We start from the raw sequence: 26,530 nt of genomic DNA on the forward strand, positions 1-26,530 counted from the left end.
TTTATTAAGCATTTAAATTTCCAAAGCCTAAAAACACGTGCAAATGATGAACTTTCATGAAAGTGCAGAAGTGGCCCAATCGGCCCAGTTGACAGAAACATCGCTTACGCTACTCTAATTCTTTAATCCAATGCTGGGTAAATTTTGAACAGAACACGTGTTGGGTTATTAAACAAAGTTATGCTGGGATGTTTCAACTCATGGTTGGGTTATCAACAACCCAGCATAGGTTTATTTTCAACCCAACATTGGCGTGGTCCAATATTACCAAGCATTGTGTTAAAACAACCCAGCAGAACTTAGAGTGAAGCCACCGGCCATCAGGTTATCCTTATTGTTGAGCCCTGACATTGTAATGGAAGTTAATTTTAACAAAAAACAATCTCTATATGATTTTTTTTGGAGAGTAAAGTAAAAAGGAATGTTGTTATAGAAGAATTTTATTTGTCAAATCATGAAGGAAAACATTTAGTTCTTTCTAATAAAACGCACTAATGGATTTAATGTAAGACTAGGAGGAATGTCTATTAATGGGGCAAACCAGAGTCAATTTTAATCACATGTTGACTTGAATGGCATACTAACAAAGTTAAGGCCTTTGACCTGTTTTTGCAGTGAAATCCTTTCCAAGGCAACTTTAGTCTTATTTATCAGTAAATTCCTGAGTTACTTGGGATCTTTACAAATGTTCTTCACTTTTAAGGTTAAGTGCAGTTTGTCCCGGTCACATTAGATGCTAAACGCCTTTTGATGTTTATGTGAGAAACCAAAACTTGATTTTTCTAAAATAAGAAACACACAGGGGAAAACACAAGGAACGGAAGTCATATTCAACAAAAGTTCCCTGTTTTCAAGAAAAAGGCAAAAGCACATGACAACATTCCACAATAACAGTAAACTAATTCTTTGGAAAAACATAAGGTCAGGAGACAATGACATGTGATAGGGCTGAGAAATATATACATTAAGAAAAATTATCAGTATTTCTCAGTCAAATTTGACTGAGAAACAACGTTCAGTTTTTAAATATGCTTTATAATAATTTAAATAGATTTTGACAAACTTAAGCATTATAATATTGCATAGTAGTAATATTGCATTTTAAGCAAGTTATTGCAGTTATACTGACACCAATATTTTTCTTCAATATTGCGGAGCCCTAGGTACTTTGTTCCTCTCCTTGTGTCTGTTTATATCAAAATTATCCTGAATTTCCCTGTCTGCGTTTACAAAGCCAGTGTAAACCTTTGGAAATCCCTTGGTAAACCCTATGAATAATGTGGTTTCATGATTCACAGAGAATAGGATGGTATTTGTGATGCTGGCAACGAGAGAGTTTAATCACCGATCTGTTGACAACACTGTAAAAGGTTTGGTTATGGTAAACTAGAGAGAATGATTCGTTTTAAGGATTGGACAATACCAAGTCCCGATCAGATACTTGGATTTTCATAGTGCTAGATGCATTAAAGGAATATTCAATTTTCTTAAAATAAAAATCCAGATAATTTATTCACCACCATGTCATCCAAAATGTTGATGTCTTTTTTTGTTCAGTCCAGAAGAAATTATGTTTTTTGAGGAAAACATTGCAGGATTTTTCTCATTTTAATGGACTTTAATAGAGCCCAACACTTAATACTTAACTCAACACTTAACAGTTTTTTTCAACGGAGTTTCAAAGGTCTATAAACGATCCCAAACGAGGCATAAGGGTCTTCTCTAGCAATACGATTGTCATTTTTGACAAGAAAAATACAAAATATACACTTTTAAATAGGGGTGTGACGAGACACTTAATCCACAAAACGAGACGAGACACGAGATTGGGTTCACGAGAACGAGACGAGACGATATTTTTACACTTTTTAAGAAGCCCTCGATGATAAAATAAATAAATAAGAAACTGAAATCATGTTATTTTTAAATGTTTTAACTAATCAAGGACTGCCCCTAACAATTATTTTACTAACTGATAATGAAGTAATTTGTTATTTTTGGGTAATAAAAATAGACCCAAGTAAGCAGTAGCCTTTAAAATTACATAATAACGAAGATGCAATAATAATTGGTTCAAATAAAGTATTAAAACCAAGTTACATTAAACAACATTACATTAATAAACACATTACATTTGTGGTCTATAAATAAAAAGCATTATGTATATATTATAACAAATGTCTGCAGGGGGCGATAGTAGACTCGTCTCTCGGATGCTATCTTCACTTTCACTTTCACTTTAGACGGAGAAAAACGCTTATTTTTTAGCCAAACAATGTTTAAATCCATTTGAATATTTAATATACGTCCATTTCTTTACAATAGAAATGAACATGCAGACATTAAATCATGTAAACTCTGTGATGGTTTAATCTGCTGAGACTTCACATCTGACACTGACAACAGACAAACACAACACGTCTCAGACTTTATACGAGCTCCCAAACAAACATTATTGGAAACCCAAACAAAAAAGCAAATGCAGTAAAAGACAGAATATAATGCATGCACTATAAGAGGCTAATTATACCAACCACGCTTTAAACGCTTGGAAACGCAAGGCGCGATGCACTGTCTTTTTAAAAAAAGAGCAGTGCGTGTCGACGCGGCTTTTAATATTGCTAGGCAACCACCTAGTCAGCTGTCTTGTCAATCAAATATTAAAGCGTGCGCTCTTTTGCTGTTAACTGTCATATTAGCAGAAACTTTAAAAAGAGGACGCTTGCTCTGACCTTGTTTGAGGGTGAGAGGTGCACAAACACGCAGGAGAGAGTGAGCGAGTGGAGTCCGGTTCTTCAAAGCAACTGTAAACTTCCCTCATCACCACAACGTAAGGCCCGCATCTCCCCTCATTTGAGTGGACAATGGAAAGACGCGAATGACGTCGGGCGCTTCTCCGCTCTCAGCGCTCCTTCAAAGGCGCGTGCTGCGGCCGCCGGCAAAAACCGCAAGGCGCTCAGCGCGCATAAACAGCGCACAAACGCTCCATGCCCATAGAATATTATTTAAAAAAGGCGCCTGCAACTGCCATAAACGCTCCATGCCCATAGAATATCATTTAAAAAAGGCGCCTGCAACTGCCTCCTCCGGAGGTCGCAAATGCAGGCTGCATACGTCATAAGGTTTATTTCAGATCATTAACTAAGCATCACATTCGCAAGTCGTGAGCATATTACAACAATTTGCGATTAACTAAATTATTAGTAAACTTTATAATTGTTAGTAGTCTCTAAAAAGACAGTCTTTATTAAGTAAATGCAGTTTAAAAATGCGACCTCCGAAGGATGCAGTCTTTTATTTGAGAAACGGCCAGAATTTCACCTACACAAGAAATCTCGCGAGACACACTTAATCTCGCGATACACATTTAATCTCGCGAGATCTCGTCGCACGAGATTTCGTCACATCCCTACTTTTAAACCACAACTTTTCGTCTAGGTCCGCGGTCCAGCGCGACCTAACGTAAATGCGTAGTGACTTAGGGAGGTCACGTGTTACATATACCGATCGATAAAATCAAAAGCGCCCAACCCTCAGCATTACCCATAAAGCACTATGATACTCTGGTTGTCAGGCATGACTACATACACCATTACAAAATGCTTACTCAACATAATTTAAGGTGTCATTCTGTTGGGTCCATAACGTATAGGCCTACATGTGTGCTGAAGTTTATTTTTTTACTAATTTAAAGTTTCAATGTCAGATTTAAGCAGTCAAAAAGTAACACATTTGTTGTAACAATCTCTCATAAAGGGAGGAAGAGCTGAATCTGTTAACAAGGATCATAAAGTAGTTGGTGATCAGAATCACACGCAGGACCGTTTTCGAAACAAACAAGTTTCAATTTGCATGTTTTCACAGAATCATAGAAGGTGCCAACTGCCCCGGGACGCAAAAACAAAGAAGGTCATTTCTGTGGCGTCCCTTAAAATGTAAATTCAATGGGATCATAGCATTCACTGTAGTCAGGTCTATTTTAGTCTCGAGTCAGTCCCACCGCAGTGAGTAATACGGGCTGTAGCAGTACACTTAGCAATACTCAAATGGCAGCCAGGCTATCGTGTGACTTTCTCTATTGAACTGCCCATAGCACTAAATGAGCTCATTCTTCAGAAAAAGCAAAGCCATGCTGTTGAAAACACAGATCCGGTCAGACTTAAACCCACCGAACAATAAGAAACATACAACCAGTTAGTTAGTTTGCTTCTGGGGTCGCTTTCAAAAACCATGGTGGCGATTATAAACCTGTTGCCTTCAAACTCATTTCCACAATCAAAACAACCGACGCGGTGGCTTCTGCATTTCTTTTAAACAACCCAAAGGCACCTGGCAATGCACTATGGGTGGTGTTAACACGCCAGACACATGGGGTTTCTCATGCATAGTAAAGAAGTCTATTTTTATTTAACACTTGACCTATCCAACAGCAGATGCATGTCATCTCAATATGTGTTTGACTTTCACTGAGCTTTATTTAGACAAATTGTGGACTGTGAACCAGTTAGTACATATGCAAAATTCTGTATTAATATATAGTGCATGATCTAAAAAAACTATTATATGACAGTATAACCCTACTGAAAAATCCAGAATAAGTTGGTGAGCTGGTCTCCCAGCTTGGTTTTGCTGGTTTAGCAAGCTGGTCTTGCTGTGTTTTGGTCACTTTTTAAGCTGGTGTAGCTGGAAGGACCAGCTTAAACCAGCTACTGCCACCTTAAAGCAGCTACCAGCTTTTGCTGGTCTTATCTGGATTTTTCATTAGAAAAAAGATAAAATAGTTTTTAATGAACTACTTGAATGTACTATTGACCTACTAAGCATGAAGGCTTGTTAACTATTTGGTTACAAAGCACATAATTTAAACAAATTCGTTTTATTCCTCAAACTTGTGAAGTGTTCTTTAACTTTTAAGTGCTAATAACCCTAATTTAATTACTTGTAAATGCGAATAATAATTTATAGATAAAATAATATTTACATTTTAAAGTATAAGCTAACTTTGAATTTTACAGACTACATAGAGGTTTTCTCAAACCTACTTATCTGCCTATCTAGACAGTTTATGTGGGAAATCATGGGCACATTTATACCCTAATTTGAATCAATTAACATATTTTCAGTGAATGATAATAACTGTAGTAACTACTATGTAACAACAAAACAAAACTATACTGCAGTGGTACCATATGGTGTCACTTTTAATCATATATTCTTATATAAATTAAAGTTAAAATGTCAAATCCTCATTCCAAGTAGACAGATTAATGATTTAAGTAACTTTACATGATGAAGAAACGAGAATCGAAATTAACTTTACATTACTATTTTACTAATCTGTATTTTCCTCGTCTTCAAAGCAGTGAGTTCCCTACATAGAAAGCATTTTTAAGGGAGTCACTTCAGGTATGTCGAGTATACCCTATTGCATTAATATTTAGACCATTAAAAGGTACACATGTGATGCCCCAAAAGCACTGTACGTGTAGGCAGCCCATGTGAATTTGAGCCATAAGAAAAAGATGATCCGTGTTTCTGTTTGACTGATCCATAAACAGCCAGAGTTCGGTCATTATCCACAGCAAAACAAGCTCACGAATCACTTCCGTTAAAAAGCCACGTCTCACCTTTCACACGAAGTAACAGTAGATATAATCCAGGTCTTCTTCGATCATTTTACACACTTCAAGTGAACTCACAGCATGTAGATGTGTGTGCCTCATACTGCTGCCATCTTGTCCCGAGTCCATAGCACAATATCCCACATTTTACACTTCAAACATCTCAACGACACAACCGATCTACGACACAAAAACAAGTCCAGGGGATCGCGGCGGGGCTGGAGCTCTGCTGTGGCTGATCTGGGCGGTGGAGCCCATGCTGTATGCGGGGAAGAGCAGCTCGGACAGTCGCTATCATGTCCCTCCACACTCACTCACTTTCAGCTACGGGAGGAATGTCTGCTGCTTATGACACTGCAGTCAGACCTTAACAATCGAGCGACGAGAAAACAACTCGATTTCGACATGACAGCAAAGACTATATTTATTAACGACATGCCAAAGTCGGGAAAAAGTGCAACGGTAGTACAGCGAAGGAAGTCCCGCCTTTCAGTAAAATGGGCCAATCGTTAAAAACTAGAGATTCTCTGGGGGAGGTGCTCTGTGCAGTGGTGTCGTGTAGTACATACCGCGCATGCGCAATGAAGTGTTGTAACACAGTTTAAGGGTAAGAAACCAGATGTGTTGATATGCAGTTTATATAAGGGTCGGAAATGTGTTGTTTTAGTGGGATCTTAGCTAACGACTTTAGAGATATATATCTTCATCCATTCAAGTTGATCGGACTTGGTCTTGTATGACTGAAATAGCTGCCCGGAGACATTGCAAACATGTCCGTCAAGTGCGGTGACTTTACTGACAGGGACTTTGATGGCAGCGACGTGATGAAATTACCATGGTGACCATAGTTACAATACAAAAGTGTTACTCGAGTTAAGTGAATTATAATTTAATACAATTTAATGTAAAATGCAATGACATACAAGATCTTGACGGGATCAGACTGTATTTTAATGTAGTGTAAAGCATGTTTCTGACATAATATTGAAAATGTTAAAGTAGTTGAAAGAAAGAGAACAGCTGCAACCTCTTAAATACTTTACAGTGAGGTAAATCAATTTGCTTTAAGTATCAGCCAGATGACATAAGGCTGCTGTGTTTGTACAGTATGTGCATAAGATCACACTCAAACCATTTGCTCAGTCACTACACCATGCAGCTGGTAAAGTGGTTGTTAGTCTCTCAATCCCCCAATGGAAAGGGTAAAATAGATAAACTAATACACACTCAAAACTGTTAACTTATAGTTATTCTGTCTGCATGCATTATTTCTTAATGTAATATAACTGCTCTTAATGTTTGTGTCCTAAATGTGGGAAAGCAATGGCCTGGATTCAGTTGCTTTGACAAACAGGTGTGAAAGCCTCCATAAATAAACTGCTGGCTTGACAACTTTTCTACCAGTTTCGTAAACAGGCAGTTGAAATGCATTATATTTTTATTTAGGTATTGATGCTGATGATCAATTAATACCACTAACATTTAGTAGTTCAGCAAATAAAAGTTTTAATAGCTTAGCTTCATTGCAAACCCTACTTTGTAGGCTATTTTTATATGTTTAACCTTACATTACATTTTTTTTATCCCGTTTAGTAAAATGTGTGTAACCTAATTGTTTAAAGAAAGTTGTAAAAAAAAGGCAATATTAAAAAAGAGGGCTTTATTTTACAGAGGCGCCGTTTCTCAATCCGAAGGCTGCAGCCTCTGGAGGTTGCATTTCTGAATATTAACAATTATAAAATTGACTATTATTCTTAGTGAATCGTACATTGTTGTAATATGCTGATGACTTGGGAATGTAATAAAATAAATCAGGCTTGATGACGTATGCAGCCTGCATATGCGACCTACGGAGGCTGCAGCCTTCGGATTGAAAAACGGCCCAAGTGTTCTGTGTTGACCTCAGTCGATACCACACGTGCTGCTCTGGTGGACTCTGGTTTCCTCTAGTTCAGTCTGACATACTTGGAGACTTGAAAAACTCGTATTTTATTTCGCCATCTGCTGCCCTCTGCTGATTCACAGAGAGCTTGATATGTGCAGTACATACTATGTTATGGAAAACATGGTTTTAGTCATTATGTGATGTGTTGGTGGTGGATTTTTATACAACACATACAAAAAAAATCACATTTTATAATTACATGAAATGTAATACACAATATCAGTGCACATTTATTAATAATATTATATTTATGTATTTTAATATATTATTACACAGAAGAATTGATCAAGTGTATAGAATATTTAATGAGTAAAATCAGTTACACTCCACAGCACTCAGCAATAATTATTGTGAAGAATAAATTCACTGGACGGAAATATAGCAATGAGAACGCTAGAATGACCCATGTCGTGTGTTGTGATCACGTGACCTGTCACAGAGAAACAAATGTAACGTCAACACTGTTCAATACACGTTTGTCTCCTGAGGTTTTCACACGGTGAATAAAAAAAAGACTTAAGTACAGTAGTAACCTACAAACCATTGGTTAAATTACACTCTAACCATAGCTCTCGCGGTATTTTGATGTCAGACGCTGATCCGTCTGCGATGCCACGTTTAGAGGTCGAACACATGCGTCGTTGTCATGACAGTACGATTTGCGTCTTTTCTCTAAAGCTTGAGCTACTTGTTGATTTTTTGAAGGTTAAAAAAGTTGTCTTTTTTGACGTGTGTTTATTAATAGTGATCAGTATGATGTCTTTAGATGTTATTTGGTCGTGTGCTTTGCTGCAGGACTGCGCTGATCAGCTGTCAGTTTTAGACAATATCATGCGACCTGGAGCCGACACTGTGAGTAGCCTATATACTCACTTCAGAAAACATATATATATAACCATATAACTTTCTGCTTTCACTCACTCATAAAGTTATGTAACTACTTATTTCTAACATCTACAGATGAAACTGTTCTGTTGTTGTATGATGTACATCTCATTGCTACATCACATTTATGTTTTAATGATTTTTGTGCCCTATGTAGTTCCCCTTGTGTTATCTACTAGAGATTTATTATTATTATTTTGTTTGTTTTTGTCTAATGTATTTTTTCTAAGATTTGTTTTGCTGTAATCACACATAAAAATAAAAAAGCTTGAATAAAAATGTTAGGTATTGAAATAAAAAGTAATGATAATATTTATTGTATTGTCTTTAAGCTGAAATAAATTAAATGGTTTGTGAGACTGACCCGACCCGACTTGACTTCAAGTTCTAGTATTGTTATGGATGGTTCTTCAAAGGTCACGTGTTAACTGTAACCCTAAGATGGGATCAAGGACACAATAGGATTGTAGTTTGTAACCAACAACCCTAGACAACCAATAGTCTTGCTGTTGTGCTTTATCCAGTCTTTCTCTTTCATTTTGCAGCGAAGTATTAGGAAGTTCAACCTGAAAACAGCTCAACAAGGACTGAAGGATGGGAGTACATTGTCTGATATCAGATCACAGGAACAACTCCGCTTTGAAAGCCCACTTACTCCTGACGACCTAGTCAAAGTGCAGGGGGACAGGTATGAGTTAAGTCCAGATGTAAGATATTATAACTTATAGTAAGTTTTTTTCATTTCACTTTACAAATTCACATCAAACAAATATGGTGGTTCAAATTTGGATGAATATTTAACCAGTACCATCTATATTACAGGAAAATCAATAGAGTACTGATGTATATGCTGATGCTTTCTAAAATCTTTACGGTGAAAAATGTTTGAAGTGGTTTTACAAATCATTTCAATATACAATGGCTTGCAAATGTTCCAACAGGCAGTTTGTTTCAGAGGTCATCAATGGGTTAATAGTCGAGCTTTGGGAGAAAAACACTTTTCAGAGTTTGTTTTCAGCGGTGGAGGAGGAGAGGAAGATAAAAGCCCAACTTCTCGACATTTTAATGAGGTCATAACATGAACTGAGAAATTATTTACAAAATATACTTTGTTGTAATATGTAACTTTCTATGATGAACATACATTATACTGTACTGTACATAAACTATAGAGATGAAGAACGTCGCATCAGGATCAAAACTCTCCAAAAACACTTACTGGATATCTCCAAGGAGAAAACAGAGGAGTGTGAGGTAAAAACATCTATTCTTTTACAATACACACAAAGCAAAATATTTAAAGCAGTCATATGACTTTGCTAATAAAAACATTATTTTGCAATGTTTTTACACAGTTTATGCTTTCAAAAACACATTATTTTTCACATTCTGTACAATATTATTGCTCTTCTATGTCCCACCTATTTAAAACACATTGATTTACACAAAACTCATCGAACAATGAAAAGCGTGGTGTGCTCTTATTGGCCAGCTATCCGGTGCGTTGTGATGTAAATCTTACAATCCTTACCATATTTGGAATATCAGCTTCCAAAGCACAGCGTCTCCAGGACATTACCGCAGGACACCTTCTTTCTTTGCACGACAGGGGGCGGGGTTATGCAAATGTACCCACACAGTGATGAAGATATGTCATATAAACAATATTTCTTTGGGTTTAAAACTATACTCTGGCTTTTCTATCTCCAGAGACTTAAGGAATCAATTGCTCACCTGAGGCACCAGGTAGAAAACATGAGGATGAGGACAGAATGTCAGAGGACATTTGTGAAGAGCTGTGCCAAACAACTGGTCTGTCAGGGACAGAAAACCAACAGTCACATAGAGAAAGAGCTGGAAGATGAAGTCATGGTTTGTCATCTGCATTTCACAATCTCTTGAACACTTACATAAAGCCCAAACTTTAAGGTGAATCGTGTTTTCCTCCTTTGGTTGCAGATGACAGCGGAGAAAAGAGAGGAAGAAGAAAAGGTATACATGGAATTGGAGGACTTCCTAAAAAGTCAACATGCAGTGAGTTGAGCACAGTGTTTAGATTTAAACCTTTGTATGTGCAAAACAAAAACTTTGAACAGTGTCCATGGTGCACAGTCTGTATGTGCATAAATCAGTCTGGGCTAAACTTAATGCAGATATGCAATACGTTGGGCACAATCATCATTATGTGAATTGTGGCCAAGATTACTGTATTATTTTAGTCTTTTTTAACATTAATGATCAATATTATTTTGACTGTGTCTTTAAGAGCTTACATGAGCAGATGCAGAATTGGACGATGCGATACGAGAAAGACTTGGAAAAAAAAGAGCAAGAGCTGACTGCTTTACGAAACAAAAAAGCCAACAACCTGGCACAACTTCACGAGCTCTCTAAGAAGGTTATTACATAAAAAATGATCAATATATATTAATTAATATTAAATGTTTAATGAAAAACTATAAATAACTTGTTGAATATACAGTGCAGAGACATGCAGCAGGTTAATATTGAAGACAGGAGGCAGAAGGAAGAGATGCGTGTACAGCTGGAGACAGAGCAGAGGGAGAGAGATGCTGCGATTAAAGTAAACACACACTTACACATACATACTGATACATTGACAAATAAACTCATGAGTCAAGTTCATAACATATGAACAGATACAATATAGACTCAGGGGTCTCCAGTGTGGTGCACAGAGTCTGTGAGGTGCCCGCCAAAGCACCATTAATAGTCTCAATTGAAAATATTTATTTATATTTTTTATATCAGCTTGCCTTGGTTTATGTGTGTTAACATTTTAAACAATACTAAAACATATCAACAAGTAAAATCAAATAAAATCAACAAGTAAACCAAAAAAAAGTTTTGAGTAGCCAATATCAAAAAGTAACCATCCAGATTGTTTTGTCCATTGTGGTAGCCCTTGCTCACAAAAAGGTTGGAGACCCCTGTGATAGACAATACCAATATAAAGTGTTACATTTGTTCACCAGTAGGTGGCACTCTAACCAAATCTATTTTTTATTTTAAAGGGTAATGATGAAAACTGAAATAAAATGCATTTATGTATTATTATTTTTACTGTAGAACAGTGTGGTGAAGAATTACCAAAGTCTATCATCTGAGAGTCTGAATATAAATTTTCCTGGACACATTTTGTAAGAGGTGTAGTGTTCAAAGGAATGTGTCAGTATAGTTTTAAAGTTAGTATTAGATCTCTATCTAGACATAGCTCTGGATACTGCAAGAGCTAAATAAATAATTACTGGCAGTTTACAAAATGTAAATTTTTGTCTGGAATGTTAGTTTGTGTGTGGTAATTTTTTTGCAGTAGAAGTGTGGAAAAGAGGCTCTGTGGAAAATATTAACCACTAAACCATAAGAAATGTAAACTGTTACGCCTACACTATACTGTATATAGTTTATTATAAGAATCTTGTCTGTGAGGCAGATTTAGTTGTGTGGCTTCTAAGCTTTGCAGTGCCAAACGGTTTGGGAAACACATTTTAAAAATGTCAATTTAATAAACAGGTTAGTTTAGTAAACAGTTTAATATGTGTGACTATAGGCATGTGTGCTTCATGATATATTTGTTTTGTATCTCTTCTCAGATTCAGTCCTGGTGGCGGGGAACTGTTGTGCGCAGGGGACTTGGCTCTCCTAAGAAAACTGATAAATCCAAGCCTAAAAAAGGCAAGAAGAAGAAGAAATGATTGCTGGGATCGTGCTGTCTATACAATATAAAGAGCAAAGGATTATTTAAAGAGCCCCTATTGTCTGATTCACTCTTTTTCATTTCCTTTGGTGTGTAAGTGTGTATTAGTACATGTTAACAATATGCAAAAGGTACAAACCCCAAAGTAAACGATGATGCAAGTATGTAAATGACTTTTCTTGGACTACAACAAACACATGGATTCTAGGCAACAGTTTACTTCCTGGGATTGGTGATGTAGACAGTAGTGATGTAGTACTCGAGTCTGAGACCGATTTATGCTTTTTCGGACTTGTTCCTTCAAAGACTCAGTCTTGACTCGGTCTCGGACTCATAATTTTAGACTGAGTCCTCAAGACCAACGCATTTTTTTATGTTCATATAAAAAAATCACACAACACATAACAATAATAATAAAATGCAATGTTGACGGGCATTATTTGAAAATGACATCCCATGGTGCAATGGAAAGATACTGCCATCAGAGCCGTTTATTTATCTCTAGAAAAATAAGCAGAAGATGAATGATAGTACAAGCATAGTCCATATTAAGACGTTAAAGGGGACAAAGAATGAAAAACCATTTTTACCTTGTCTTTGTTGAATAATGGTAGTCTACCCGCATTCACGAACATACAAAAAGTGCTAGACATGCTAAACATCTCAGTCTCATAGAAGTTCCTCTTTTAGAAATGTCAGCCAGAAAACGGCCCAATCTGAAAAACTGATGCTTATGACATCACAGGCATCTAACTGCCCCTCCACTTTAAAATAATTGGCTACATTTTTTGAGTGGCAGCAAAGTAAGCCAATCAGTAATGAGATTGCAAGTTAAGCCAGTAGAGGGAGCCAAATAGGTGCAAAACCACTTGTTTAAAATCCCCCACCCTAACAGAGCTATCTGAGAGAGGTTTTTAGAAAGTTTCTAAGGCATTACAGACCCAAACAAATTTTTTTTGTCTACATGTCACATCACAGAACAAGGATAAATACCCCGTTCAATCATTCTATGTCACCTTTAAGACTGTTCCTCTAAACAATTCCCTAAAATCTAGCTTAGTCTATAGGCCTAACAGTTGATTATTAACTGGGGTGATATTAAATCATGAATATGAAAATATGTTTTTATGGTCTTGGTCTCGACTTGGTTTCGACTCCTAAAGGACTCGGTCTCAACTTTGACTTGCTTCCTCAAAGACTCTGTCTTGACTCGGACTTGATTGTATTTGAAAACCAATGGACTCGGTCTTGACCCTTCAAAGACAGACATTATCATAATTCCTCCCGCTTCAGACTCACAGCCTTTAAGTTAACTCCTGTTAGCATTGCATTGTGAGCGAATCTTTCAAACATGGTAACGAGCGTCACATTTCCGGCTGACTTCAGAGGTATTCAGGCCAATCATAACGTACAGATTAGCTGGCCAATCAGGGCCATTATACCAAATACACAAAAAAAGTAATTTTTTATCAATGAAATGTGCCCTTTAAATGACAGAGAAGTGAAAAGAAAATGTGTTTTCAAGTTTTTATTAGCATAAAACAGTAATTTTCTGTTAAAGGCTCCTGAGAGTAAAGCAGTAAATTTTAAAATCAAATCTTTTTAACAGTTCACACACAAAAATTTACTTCTCTAATTCTGTATTCGCTCTTTATATATTTTTTACATGTCTATTAAACAGGGGGAAATGCATATTCATTTGACCCTTTAGGGACCAAAAAAGGCCATTGGTACCATGTTTACTAAATTATAGTAGACATAGTGTATTCAATTTCAAAATTTTATTATAATGTCCATCAAATATTAATTTCCTGTTTTTTTTTGGGGGGGGGGGGGGGCTATTCTAACATTTCCTAGTGAAGAATCCATGCCATAACATTTAAAATATATTTTAATACTTTATTGGCATGCAAAAATCTTAGTAATCAATCATGTCTGTAGTGCAAAGGAGTCTACAGGGACTGTATGCTGTGTTTGCCTCTAGGTGGTGCAAAAATACCACATTACAGAAGAAATTCCTTCCTTTACATGCAGCATAAGAGAGTGTTTATCAAGGATATTTATCAGATTTTTTTTCTTAAAATCTCTTTTACAAGTATTTCACAAGCATAAGCAACTACGCTAGTTAATAATTTTTTTTTTATTGTTTTTACAAATCACAACAAGCTTGGTCTCATCTTTTTCTCCTTAACTGTTTTAAAGCATCAATGTTTTAACTTCAGTTTAATTGTAACAATAAAACCAGTCCTTGATTAATAATATGTTTTTCAGAGTCTATTCTAGAGTTCACCGTGATTGCACTCAGTTTATAAAGTTCATGCATGAAGATCATAGACTGCTGTTGTCAAAGCCGAACTGTTAATGAATGGCGTTATGCCAAGCGTGTGGCAGAGCGCTCTAATGGGAACATGTGACTCATGAGTGATCCCGTGTTTCCTGACCGCAGGAAGCAAAAACCATCTGTCCCTCTTCTGTTTCATCTCTCTGTAACCCCCACCCACCCCCCACCTGCAAAACAGCACAGACATCAGTGTGAAAGACCTTCATTTTTAAAACAGCCAATAGGCTTTAGTTATAAAACAGCCACAAAGCATGATGTGTTACTTGCTGGTGTGTGGCAGGTGGCATTAGACCAAACAAATCGAGTGCGCCTATCTCCATATTTTCACAAAAGAGAAATACAATGTTGTGTTTATCTGCTACAGGTTAACTTTGTCAACTTTTAGGGGTACATTAGTATACAAGCATAATGTGAACTGTTTAAGATTTCCAGCAAAATATGATCTTGTATTGAACCTCTTCATTATTTCAGTTTCCTTTTCCTCAATTCACTCCCGCATGTCTGTGTTACGCTATGATTGTCATGTTACAGTCAGTCGTACGATCTCAGCACAGGATATTAACCTCAATATATTATCGTTCATTTTGAGGGATTGGGCATCCAGAGTGAGTTTGTAAAAGTCTTTTGAGCAGAACCTCGCTAATCAATAAAAGTGTCAAGCCTCAAACACAAGCACAAGGTCAGTGAGAACCTAAACAAGGCCTTCAGCAGAATATATCTGCACCTCTTGCCATCCGTTCCTCTCGGTGACAGATTCTGGGGTCACGCTGTCCCTGGTCTGGACTCCTAATTTACGAGCCGCTGTCTCCGGGTCTCCTTCTTGCCGCTCCGTTCGTTTATTTTTGATGAAACTGACCCCAGACGCCGAACATATGCATGATCTTCACTCTTCAATGTCCTCTCGCTTATGAAACGTAAAGAACGCGGACCAAATTGTACGCTGGAAGTTAAATGATTATCAATTTTTCCCATAAATGAAGAAATGAAAAAATTGAACAGAAAATTGAAAGTGGGCACTTTGACTTCCAGCGTGAACACTGCGGCCGTTAGGTCTTAATTGCTAGGTCACAGCTTCAACGGCAAATGTAATAAAAACAATTAACCTGTAGCCAACGTTTCTTTTTTTCTTAAATTCGTGAAGGGCAAAGCTTTTTATTCTGCTATATTCTACCGGCTTTCAATGCAATGCTGGAGTAGCGCTGGTCATTTACTGTCCCTATTAAGGTGCCACTAAGCCGTAATGATAAGAGCACTAGCAGCTTGTTGACATAGCGCTCACGCTCCATGTCTGTTATCTTAAAGCCTGATGAACATAACCTGGAAATGTTACTATGATAAGCACTGAATTAAGCCTGCCTATTAAGCGTGAAGGAGCCTGTGAGAGCCCCTAATGCTTAATATATGTGTTTGCATTGTTTAAGGATCATTTGTTAAATGATGCAGTCCCACCACTTGTTTGCAGAGATTTGGTATCAGTATCCCATACTGAGCACACCAGCTGTTGTACAGTGTGCGTATGTGTATGTGTGTGTGTATCAGTAGTGTGGCGTGCCTTAAGGTGTGTGACACTATAAACTCTCATTAATGAGAGATCCTGCCATGACCTGAATGTTTTGATCCATTTTAAGGCACCCTTTCACTACTGAATGAATCTTTTGCAAATCAAACAGGAGAAGTTGAAGCTTTTGATTTATGTTCTTACTTATGTATATGTGCAAAACGTTATTGCTTGTTGGTTGCTCTTTTGTAAGTCAGGAAACGAAATGTTTCTTAAAGACATTCCAGCTAAGATTTATGGTGAGAACTGGTTAATCTACCAATTCCAATTCACCTAACCTGCATGTCTTTGACTGTGGGAGGAAACCAGAGCAGACTGATCTCACGGAAAAACTTGTTATAGTCACAAAAAATTGATTAATTTATTTGTGTCAATGGCACTGAACCTTCAGAGAGAGCGAACCTGAGGCCGGGGCTCGAGCCCCAAGTTTAACCCCCCCTGCAACAGAACTGCACAGAGGTAGAAAGAGAGCAATAAAGAAGGAGGAGTTGGGGAGGAGGAGGGATGCCGGAAAAATTGCAGCTGGACCCGAAGGCCTGAAGGCTCCCTTATATATGCCAATGATGATTGACAGACCTGAATGTTTAGTCTCCTCTCAAACCTATAGAACTAACATTTTTTTCGTGCCTTGAGCAGGAATGTCTTTTTCATGTAACTCGCACAAATTTCTAGAAATAGTTTTTCATGTCCGTTGCACGACTTTCTTTTTATTTTATTTTATGTGTTGTTTTCTCATAGTTTTTTTTCTATTTTCTTACAATTGCTGCTTGGGGTTGGGGTTAGAATCACTGTCTGTTACATTTTTAAACATCCTAACCCAAACCCCAAATCAAACCCCAACTCCAGGCGAGAATAGTTTTAAAAGCGGAAGAAAAACATCTAGAAACCAATACATAAAAGTACATTCTAACATATACCCCAAATCTAACCCCAAGCGACAATGATTTAAAAACAGGGGGGGGGGGGGATGAGAAAACAATACATAAAATGACAAAAAAATCATGCCATTAGAAATTTGTGCGAGTGACACGAAAAAGACATTTGTGCTCAAGGCATGAAAAGGCAGAATTTTGTGCCATGGACACAAATAAATTTTTCGTGACTAATAACACGACTTTCCGTGAGATCATGTTGAACCAGAGTACCCGGACTAAACCCACACTTAGGGAGAACATACAAACTACACAAAAAGATCTCCTGACCCAACCGGAGCTCAAACTGGGGACCGTCTTACTGTGAGATAACACAGGAAGCTCTTACCAATGTGACATTTTGATATCATCTTTATCTCATTTTTCCAAAAATGTCTGGGCTTAAATAAAAATAAGTCTGTTATTGAAATACTGCACTGTAAAAAAAAACTTTGCTGCCTTAAAATTTTTTGTTAAATCAACTCAGATTTACGAGTCATTTCAACAGAAATTAGTTGTCACAACTTATAAAATATAGTTGAGAAAAGTCAACTTAAATTTATAAGTTATAACAACTCACCTGTAGTTATAACAACTCCTCTCTCAAGATAAATAATAGTAAGTTGAAATGACTTGTAAATCCGAGTTGATTCAACAAAAATTTTTAAGGCAGCAAAGTATTTTTTACAGTGTGTAGGGGTTTTGGGCTGTAAAATGAATGTAAAGTGCTATCTTTATAAATCTGAGCCCTGTCTGAGAAGTTGACCTTTACTAAAACAAGATCTTTTTTTTTCAGAAATATTTGTGAAGCCAATACTAAAATTGTTGGGATATTTCCAACCAAAACGTTATGAACCAAAGCCCTACTGTATGCTGAGTTGTTTAAACCAATTGTCAGGTTTAAATATAAACATTTTCTGGATTATTTTAAACCAACAGTTAGGTTTGTCCATTTCTGTCTCAATGCTGTGTTGAAAATATCCCAGCATGTTTTAGAGAATATCATCCATGTAGTCATCCTTTGAATCTCATTGCTGTTATAAAACACAATTCAGAATTGAAAGAGATCAAGTGTTTGTGACCCTGGACCACATAACCAGTCATAAGGGTCACATAAGGTATTTTTATTGTGATTTATACATCATCTGAAAGAATAAATAAGCTTTACATTGATGTATGGTTTGTTAGGACAATACAATATTTGGCAGAGATATATCTATAAATAAATCTGGAATTCAAGGGTGCAAAAAAAAATATAGAGAGAGAAAATCGCCTTTAAAGTTGTCAAAATGTCCTTACCAACACATATTACACTGTCAGAAATAAAGGTACAAAGTTGTTCCTTTTTCTGTCGCTGGGGTGGTACCCTAAAAGGTACCTTTTTGTACCTTTATGGGTATACAACACATTAAAATGTGGACCTTATGGGGTACAATATTATACCCTAAGGACCAATTGTGTACCTTAAGGAACAATTTTTGTACCCGTTAAATTTTAGGGGTAAAAAAGAGTTAACTGTATCTTTAAAGCACGGGTGGGGAACCCTGGTCCTGGAGGGCCACTGTCCTGCAAAGTTTAGTTCCAACCCTAATCAAACACACCTGAAAAATCTAATTAAAGTCTTCAGGATTACTCGGAAATTGAATTCAGGTGTGTTTGGTTAGGGTTGTAACTAAACTCTGCAGGACAGTGGCCCTCCAGGACCCAGGGTTCCCCACTCCTGCTTTAAAGGTACACAATAGATCCTTAAGGAACAGTAATGTACCCCAAAAGGTACAACATTGTATTATGTTTATATACCTGTTAAGGTACAAAACGGTACCTTGGGGTACCACCCCAGTGACAAAAAAGGTAGTTTTGTACCTTTTTTTTCTGACAGTGTACTAATAATAAATATTTTTTAAATATATTTATAGTAGGGAATTTAAAAATATCCTAATGATTTTTGGCATAAGAAAATCAATAATTTGACCCATACAATGTATTGTTGGCTATTGCTACAACTATACCCATGCGACTTATGACTGGTTTTCTGGTCCAGGGTCACATCTGACAAAAAGCTTCTCTTTACTAAGAATTTGCTTTAACAATGTTTGGTAAACATCTCTCCTCGCCCGGTAAACATCCTCATCTCTGGCTGTTCTTTGCATAAGGCGGTGAAAGCGTCTGGACAGAAGTGTGTTTGCTACGTTCGTCTTTTGATTCTTTGAATTGATTCTTTCCTCTACTTGCTACTGAAACTCTACAGTACAAACAGAAATGTTTGCTTTGACAAATTGATGGTCATATAATAATCCACATGCTATTTAATCACTGAGTAATCACTGATGACAGATTCAGAATATTTGCTATGTGCAATTTCTTTGTGGAAGTAACTGCTTTAATCAGATTGATATCAAACATGCACAGTTAAAACATGACATTTACAACATCAGGCCATAAAGCAGCTAAGACTGATCAATACATGAGAATGATTTACTGATGTACACTACTGCATAAGGGCCATGAGCGAACACTAACACTGTGTGTGTGCGTGTGTGTGTGTGTGTGTTTTTTACAATGAAACAATTCAGATGACCTTCATGCAAACCTGTAATGAAATATTAATCATGTTTTAAGAATGTATTTTCACTATAATGTATGTTCTTTATTGTCAAGTGTGTGTGGGATTCACAGGTAAAAATGGGATGATACTTTTCTATTCGTTAACATTAGTTAATGCACTAGTTACACGAACTAACAATGCGTATTTTACAGCATTTATTGATCTTTGTTACTACAGTAGCTCATTGTTCATGTTAGTTCATTTAAGCAATGTTAGTTAATGTTGAATTTAATGTTAGGTAAGATTAATAAATGCTGTAAGTGTTGTTCATCATTAACAAATGTAAAACCATAGTGTAATCCAGAAAAATACTTTTACAGTTAATTACTGAGAAGAAATTACGCAGATTGTACAAGGTGTCTAATTCATTTTAATTCGTACAGCCAAAATTTTTACTATAAATTAAAACCATACATTTTTGTATTATTTATTTTGTATAAATTCATACGAATAAGCCAACTCAAAGTGAGCATGATTTCGATTGAATCATGGGGTTGGATTCTGCACATTTGTGTCATTTTTTTCCATTTTCAAAATTAAAATATAAAGGATCCCCCCATCCACAAACACACGCACGCACGCACGCACGCACGCACGCACGCACGCACACACACACACACACACACACACACACACACACACACACACACACACACACATTTGGTCTTTTTAATATGTGTGTATGTGCAAGTGCTCATTTTTATATTTATTATTTAAAATGTGTTTATGATAGGGTCAGTGGTCTGTATACGCTGTGACATTAAGATAAGTCTCTCATCCATACACACAAACACAACCTGATTATGCTCCCTGACCTCCCTGTTAAAGGTCATAGGTCAAGGTCTCAGAAAGGTCAAAGCTGACACCCCATGCGGGTGTCAAGTCAGTGTCGTAGGTTAATGCAGTATGGAGAGAATTTGGATCAATTTAATATTATTGTTGTATCTGCATGTGTTATAATTTCCTGTATGTTTCTCAAGTATGTACTGATCATAACAGGTCTGTGATTGGTGGATCATGAGACCCTCGAGTTAAGTACCAGGAAAAGCACAAATGTTCCCTTTTTATTATTTATAACAGCACAGTTCAGTTGGACCCATGATCAGATACATTAAGCTGTTAATGCCATAAATGCACTCTCTCGTTATTTCCTGTCCTCTTTATACAAAAGTGAAAACAATAAGTAATTTGTGTGAAATTTGCTCAGATTTTTTTCAAATGATGCAACAATAGTGTAACATTGAGTCTCCCAGCGTGTCAGCTGATGTAATGCACCGTTGTGTGAGGTTTCTGTAACACGGGTCAGTCCAGCGCTGCAGAAGCTGAATGAACATCTGTCTGTGATTGTAGTCTAAGTGGAATATGAATGAAAATTATAACGAAAAGAAAAAATAAAGTAGTATTGTTTTGTTTTGCCAACACAAACATGAGTTCAAATCACTTGTGAACTATCCAGCATTGTTTACTTCATATGAGAACGGTCTGTATCTGTGTTATTAAGAGGGTGTTTGTCTATTACTGCTTTATGATGTATCAATCGCACCTGAACGAACAGCAACATAAATCCTGAAAATACTGCAAATGTCCTGAGTGGCTGGATATTGATCTCATTCGCAATCGATCAATGGCCAGAAATAGTGGGAGCAAAACAATAAAGTGTGAAAATGAAAGGGTAAAAACACAGAGAAAAGATTTTGCAATGATGCTGCTTTACCTGTAGTAAGTAACACACTTACTGTATATACTCAAGCAATGAAACGAACAGTATTAAGGCCAAAATCAGACTCGTTGTGGATGCATATCCAATGCATTATATGGGCAGAGTTCGGATGTACAGTAAAGCTAACAATTTCTAAAAATTAACAAGCGTGCGCAGCAAAACTACACTGTAAAACCTCGTACAGTTAACTTAACTCAAACCATTTAAGTAAACCGGTTGCATTAGACCATTTACCTTTTAAAACACATCAATTTAAGTTCCGTGAACTTGAGTCATGTGCAATTATGCAGTTATATTTAAGTTCACAGTACTCAAATGTATGTGTTTTAAAACTAATGCAACTGGTTTACTTAAATGGTTTGAGTTGAGTTAACTGTACGAGGTTTTACAGTGTAGTTTTGCTGCGCACGCTTGTTAATTTTTAGAAATTGTTAGCTTTACTGTACATCCGAACTCTGCCCATATAATGCATTGGATTAGGTTTTACGGTGTATCGCAATGACAAAACACAAATGGCTTAATAAACATACTAAATAATGTCTCAATGAAAATGTAAAAGCAGAGTTTGTGTGAAGGTTAAGGGAAAGAAATTTGAATCTTAAAATTTAAACAATAAGGACACAAATGATACCGCCGTTGTCATAAGTAAAGCTTCTTTATTTTCCCTTAGTCACACCACAGAATTACTAAGAGTCATTGATCCCATCCCAGTGTCAATGTATGTGTGTGTGTGTGTGTGTGTGTGTGTGTGTGTGTGTGTGTGTGTTGTGTGTCTGTGACCAAAACAAGGCCTGATCAATCAAAGGCAGGGCTAATTGATTGGTGGGCTACCATCATTATACCGAAAGAGAGAGCGAGGCAAATAAAGAGACACAATATGCGGCGACAGGAACAATCACACGTCTGCAGCCTTCGGCTCAGGTAAGAATATGGGATCTTTATTTTACTCTAGATGATTTAGAGGACATTGGTGTACACTAGGTGCTAAAATCGTAATGACTGCACAGACCTACATACTGTATAAGCCAGGATTTGCAGATTCAATATGATGGGTTATACATGTGTGTGTGTGTGTGTGTGTGTCTGTGAAAGAGAGAGAGAGAGAGATAAACATACTGTGGTGCTGTTGAGAAGGGAGGAGTTATGAGGATTTTGTGTGTGTGTGTGTGTGTGTGTGCAGATCAATGATTTTTCTGGTCTGTGTGTGTTTGTGCTCACTTGTCTTTGTGTCGTACATATGCTTTAATACAGTTATCGGTTTCGTGCACATGAATAAGAGTAGAAAACAGGGACTGTTGAATGAGTATGTAAAGTTGGACATGTCTAATTATTGGTAATAATAATTATGCTAAATTGATAAGCACCTTAAACAACACTGATATCCGAACATCTCCACTATACTTTAGAGTAAAATATAAAGAAATGATCTCTCCTGGTTTTAGAAGTTGCCCTTTTGTAGCTGTGGTTGCTCTATAAACCCTGCCATATTGGTCTAGTATGATTTACAAATATAGTTTAGTAAAATGCAAAGGACAGTAGACATATAATGTGCTCTTAACATGGGAAATTCATGAGTGAATATATAATTGTGTTTCGCAACTACACAGATGTCTAAAACATTTGGAAAACACTAAATTAATAAAGAGGACCCGTCAGCAGTCAGGAAAAATGCTTTTAAAAGTGCGTACATGTTATTTGTAAATGTGACGTGTCTCTTCGATCCTTTTATACGTCGGGATATTTACTGCATTATTTCAAGTAAATTACAGCAGTCTGAGATTCTGTAATTACATTTTACACATTAACAAAGAAGCTCCAACAATGAACTCTATAGACCACTGGATCAATAGCCAGCTTTCATCTAATGCATGATATTCATAAATCCACTGAACAGCAACCACTTCATTTAAAGAAATCTATAGCTGAAAACTTAATGAAAGAAATCTTTAATGTAACTGGTATATAATAATATTTAATAATAATAATAATCATTTTATATACACCCAAAAAAATGCTGGGTTATTTTCAACCCAGCGTTGGGTCAAAAAGGGACGAGTCCAGCAGCTGGGTTGAAATTAATGAAAATAATTTTTATATTAATTACAACCCATCGAGCTGGCTCATCCATTTTTGATCCAATGTTGGGTTGAAATAAATCCATATTTTTTAGTATTTTTTAAAAAACCCTTTAAGGCATTTTTTTTTGCACATATAAGATTAAGGTCTGAACTTACTATAACCATTATTTTTAGAGGATTTAAAAAATATTTCCTATGGAATTATTTACATTTTTTAGATGATCATTATTAAAAATTATCATTACCGCAACATGATATTATATTAAATATATATGCATTTACAAACTCATGTTTCGGTAATGAGAACTTTAAAAATAAGAACTGTTTACCTAGTAGCCATCTTGAGTGTCACAGTCAATTATGTCCCTTCCAACATTTTTTTTAAAATGTTAGTTCATTGAGGGCTTAAACAATGATTGAAAATTGGTCTTGGACACATTTATATTCCTTATTATTGTCTCTACATTTACCAATGATCACCAAACACCACATGTTTCTTTACTGTAAATGTTTATAGTATAACATGCACTGAAGCTTTTAATTTTTTAGATTTTTTAATTATAAATATTTCCATGTCAAAGAACCCAATGGACACGTTGGGGTAATGAAAATTTCCCCCTTAAATGTGGAAAAACAAAACAATATTGGTTTGTATGATGTCATTTGAAATCGTGCAAAATAGTACATGAAGAGATGTTAGTAACTGTATGCTTCTTATTTTGATACTTTTACTTAGCATTTTCTAATTTCGCGAGAATCAACCACATACAAATTCATTTTTACTAGGCTATATATTTGCTATTTTAACTGTGCATCATAACGTGTGTTTGAGGGGTGTGTGTGTGTGTAGGAGGGGTGCAGAATAAATCATAGAGACAATGGTCGAGTGCTAAGATTTCACACTCATCGGCTTCCTCTGTGCGTCCTCTTCTCCTCACGCGTGTCACAGCCTTTCACGCGGCGTGACAAATCTCTCCTTCTCGCACGCGTCCTTTTGTGCAAACTTTTGCGCGCCTGACACGCGCATCACTTTGTTTCTCGCTTGCGTCTCTCTCTCTCTCTCTCTCTCTCTCTCTCTCTCTCTCTCTCTCTCTCTCTCTCTCTCTCCCCCTCTCTCTCATGTTTGTATAGTAATGATACACTTGTTTAGAGGAAAGTTGGGGCGAAATCTTTTGGGGCGCGCACTCTTCTGTCAGATCTCGTGGATTGAATAGGCTCATTGTTCGCGTGCTTGCTGTCCACTCCACGAGGCCTCTTGCTGTAAATACGGCAATTTGACTCCGGCTGGTGGAAAGTAGCTTTGACAGCAGCTAAATAGGACTGCACCACAAAAAGAAATCAATACTAGACTCCTGCGTCTCTCCCTCCTCTGATTTATACAAGAAAACCTTTTCCATGGCAAGAATGCAGCACATTTGTGTAAAAAGACTCAATGCTTCTATAAAACGAGCTCTCGGCCCCTTCTGCTTAAATATCTCCCCAGCAAAACAACATAATTGTAAAGGGTTTTTATTGCAAAAGCCTATATTTTCAAATAAAGTCCACTGTATGATTTCTTTAAAAAGAAAACGTGTCCTATTATTGATTTTACCCACTTGTGTCTCAAAAACTAAGTAAATGAATTTAGTTTTTTTCCAACCAGCAGCATATGAGATTGTGAAGCTCTAAACTAACAAGAATTATTATTACTAGAAGAAAAAAAAGTCTAAACCGAGTTTTAAGGTTCCTGAAATGTGTGTTTGCATTTTCTGGTGCTTCGGAGATTAAAGACAGTTTAATAAAATCATTTTCATCATAAATTACATTTATTTAGCAGATGCTTTTATCTTACAAATTGGAGAGCAACATTTTGTCAATACTAAGTGAACTTATTCTATTAAACTGATGCTGTTTCTAGATATTTGTGGCACACTAAAATGTCTAGTCTATATAAAAAGTGTGCATATTTCCTTTTTAATTAGCATTAGATGAAACAATAGTTCATATAAAACAAATCTACGTTCATGTTATGCATCAAATAGTGATTTAATAACTAGGCAGAAAATATCAAGTCAACAGTAGGAAAGACAACCATTTTTGTCTTGGAAGGGAAAAGGCTAAATCTGAGACAATGAGGTTTTGTAGATGAAGAAAGATCAGCTGAACAATGATACAAAGGTTGCAAGTTATTAAATGAAGAGAAAGATGGAGGAGTGGAGCTGTATTGATTTCGAGCTGCTCCCTAAGGCTTTACAATGGCTATCAGGCCTGGGGGGGAGGTACACACACACTTACACTGCAAGAGGGTTAAAAGTGAGAGGATAATGACCCTACTGGTTAAATTGTCACTTATACTATAGTTTTGTCTTGCACACTTCACTAATAACCGCGAAAGACTCGCAGGTCTCTGACGGTGTCGCTGTGATGTCTGACCTGTCAACACACACAAAAGCCACATCGACAACCAGATACTCATAATCGGCCCATTAAGATCCATATCTTACAAATGAATTGTTACAGTTCTATTGAGCGAAATTCTAGAAATGCTTGCAGATGCGGTTGTCAGATTTCAGCTGAATGCAGTGAATAATATTTCCAACTTTTTCATTATGTGTCACATATTCCTATTAAAGTGAAATGTAATAGAAAAATATGCATTTTACAAAGAGATGTTTTGTAGGAGCATTTTAATGCACTGAAACATCCAACACACGCATGCAAATGTCAACAAGTAATACTTTTGAAAACTAAATTTAATGTTTATCTTAAAAAAATCAGTTTCCTTGCTTTAGACAATCAATAGTATACATAATGTACTAACATTTAGTGCAGTCGCATTTAAATTGACACTTTTTTTGCTGAAATTATTATCTCCAACATATTATTTATAAAATTTAAAAAATATTTAATTATTTAAAAAGATATTTCAGAGAAAATGTTTTGCAGTCTGCTTAGACAAAGGAGTTTGGTTTGCTTTACTTTTTTATTTCTACCTTGATAAATACTTTTAAGTTCATTTTTAAAGACACATTAAAAACAGATATACTAAAAAAAATGATTAATTCAATTAACTCAATTTTTTAAGGTAAGTGGTCGCAATCAATTTATTTAAGTTACATTTAAACAAACGGTTTTTGTTTTGTTTTTCAAATTTTTTATTTATGTTTAA

General features: G+C 36.3%; 2 protein-coding genes across 3 annotated transcripts in view; one reads left to right on the forward strand and one right to left on the reverse strand.

The window, feature by feature from the left end:
* The window catches only part of hipk3b (homeodomain interacting protein kinase 3b), a 57,129-nt gene extending 51,156 nt beyond the window's left edge, over positions 1 to 5,973 (reverse strand). For both annotated transcript variants that reach the window (XM_065265088.2, XM_065265087.2), the window contains exon 1: positions 5,628 to 5,973. The gene's annotated coding sequence lies outside the window, so the exon portion shown is untranslated. The remainder of the gene's footprint in view (positions 1 to 5,627) is intronic.
* Positions 5,974 to 8,034: 2,061 nt separating this feature from the next.
* drc9 (dynein regulatory complex subunit 9) lies at positions 8,035 to 13,739 on the forward strand. The gene is made up of 9 exons (XM_065265113.2): positions 8,035 to 8,418; positions 8,997 to 9,139; positions 9,393 to 9,521; positions 9,624 to 9,705; positions 10,162 to 10,323; positions 10,411 to 10,485; positions 10,718 to 10,849; positions 10,934 to 11,035; positions 12,066 to 13,739. Exons 1-9 carry the CDS (start codon positions 8,152 to 8,154, stop codon positions 12,165 to 12,167), a joined length of 1,194 nt encoding a protein of 397 aa, XP_065121185.1. The 5' UTR covers positions 8,035 to 8,151; the 3' UTR covers positions 12,168 to 13,739.
* The last annotated feature ends 12,791 nt before the right edge of the window (positions 13,740 to 26,530 follow it).

This window comes from Paramisgurnus dabryanus, chromosome 9 (genome assembly GCF_030506205.2).
Source record: "Paramisgurnus dabryanus chromosome 9, PD_genome_1.1, whole genome shotgun sequence".
Taxonomy (NCBI): domain Eukaryota; kingdom Metazoa; phylum Chordata; class Actinopteri; order Cypriniformes; family Cobitidae; genus Paramisgurnus; species Paramisgurnus dabryanus.

Coding starts and splice junctions, on each gene's coding strand:
- drc9 (XM_065265113.2), top strand. CDS start 8,152: ATGTCAGACGCTGATCCGTCTGCGATGCCACGTTTAGAGGTCGAACAC. Junction 9,522..9,623: donor CTTCTCGACATTTTAATGAG/GTCATAACATGA, acceptor CATAAACTATAG/AGATGAAGAACGTCGCATCA. Junction 9,706..10,161: donor AGAAAACAGAGGAGTGTGAG/GTAAAAACATCT, acceptor TTCTATCTCCAG/AGACTTAAGGAATCAATTGC.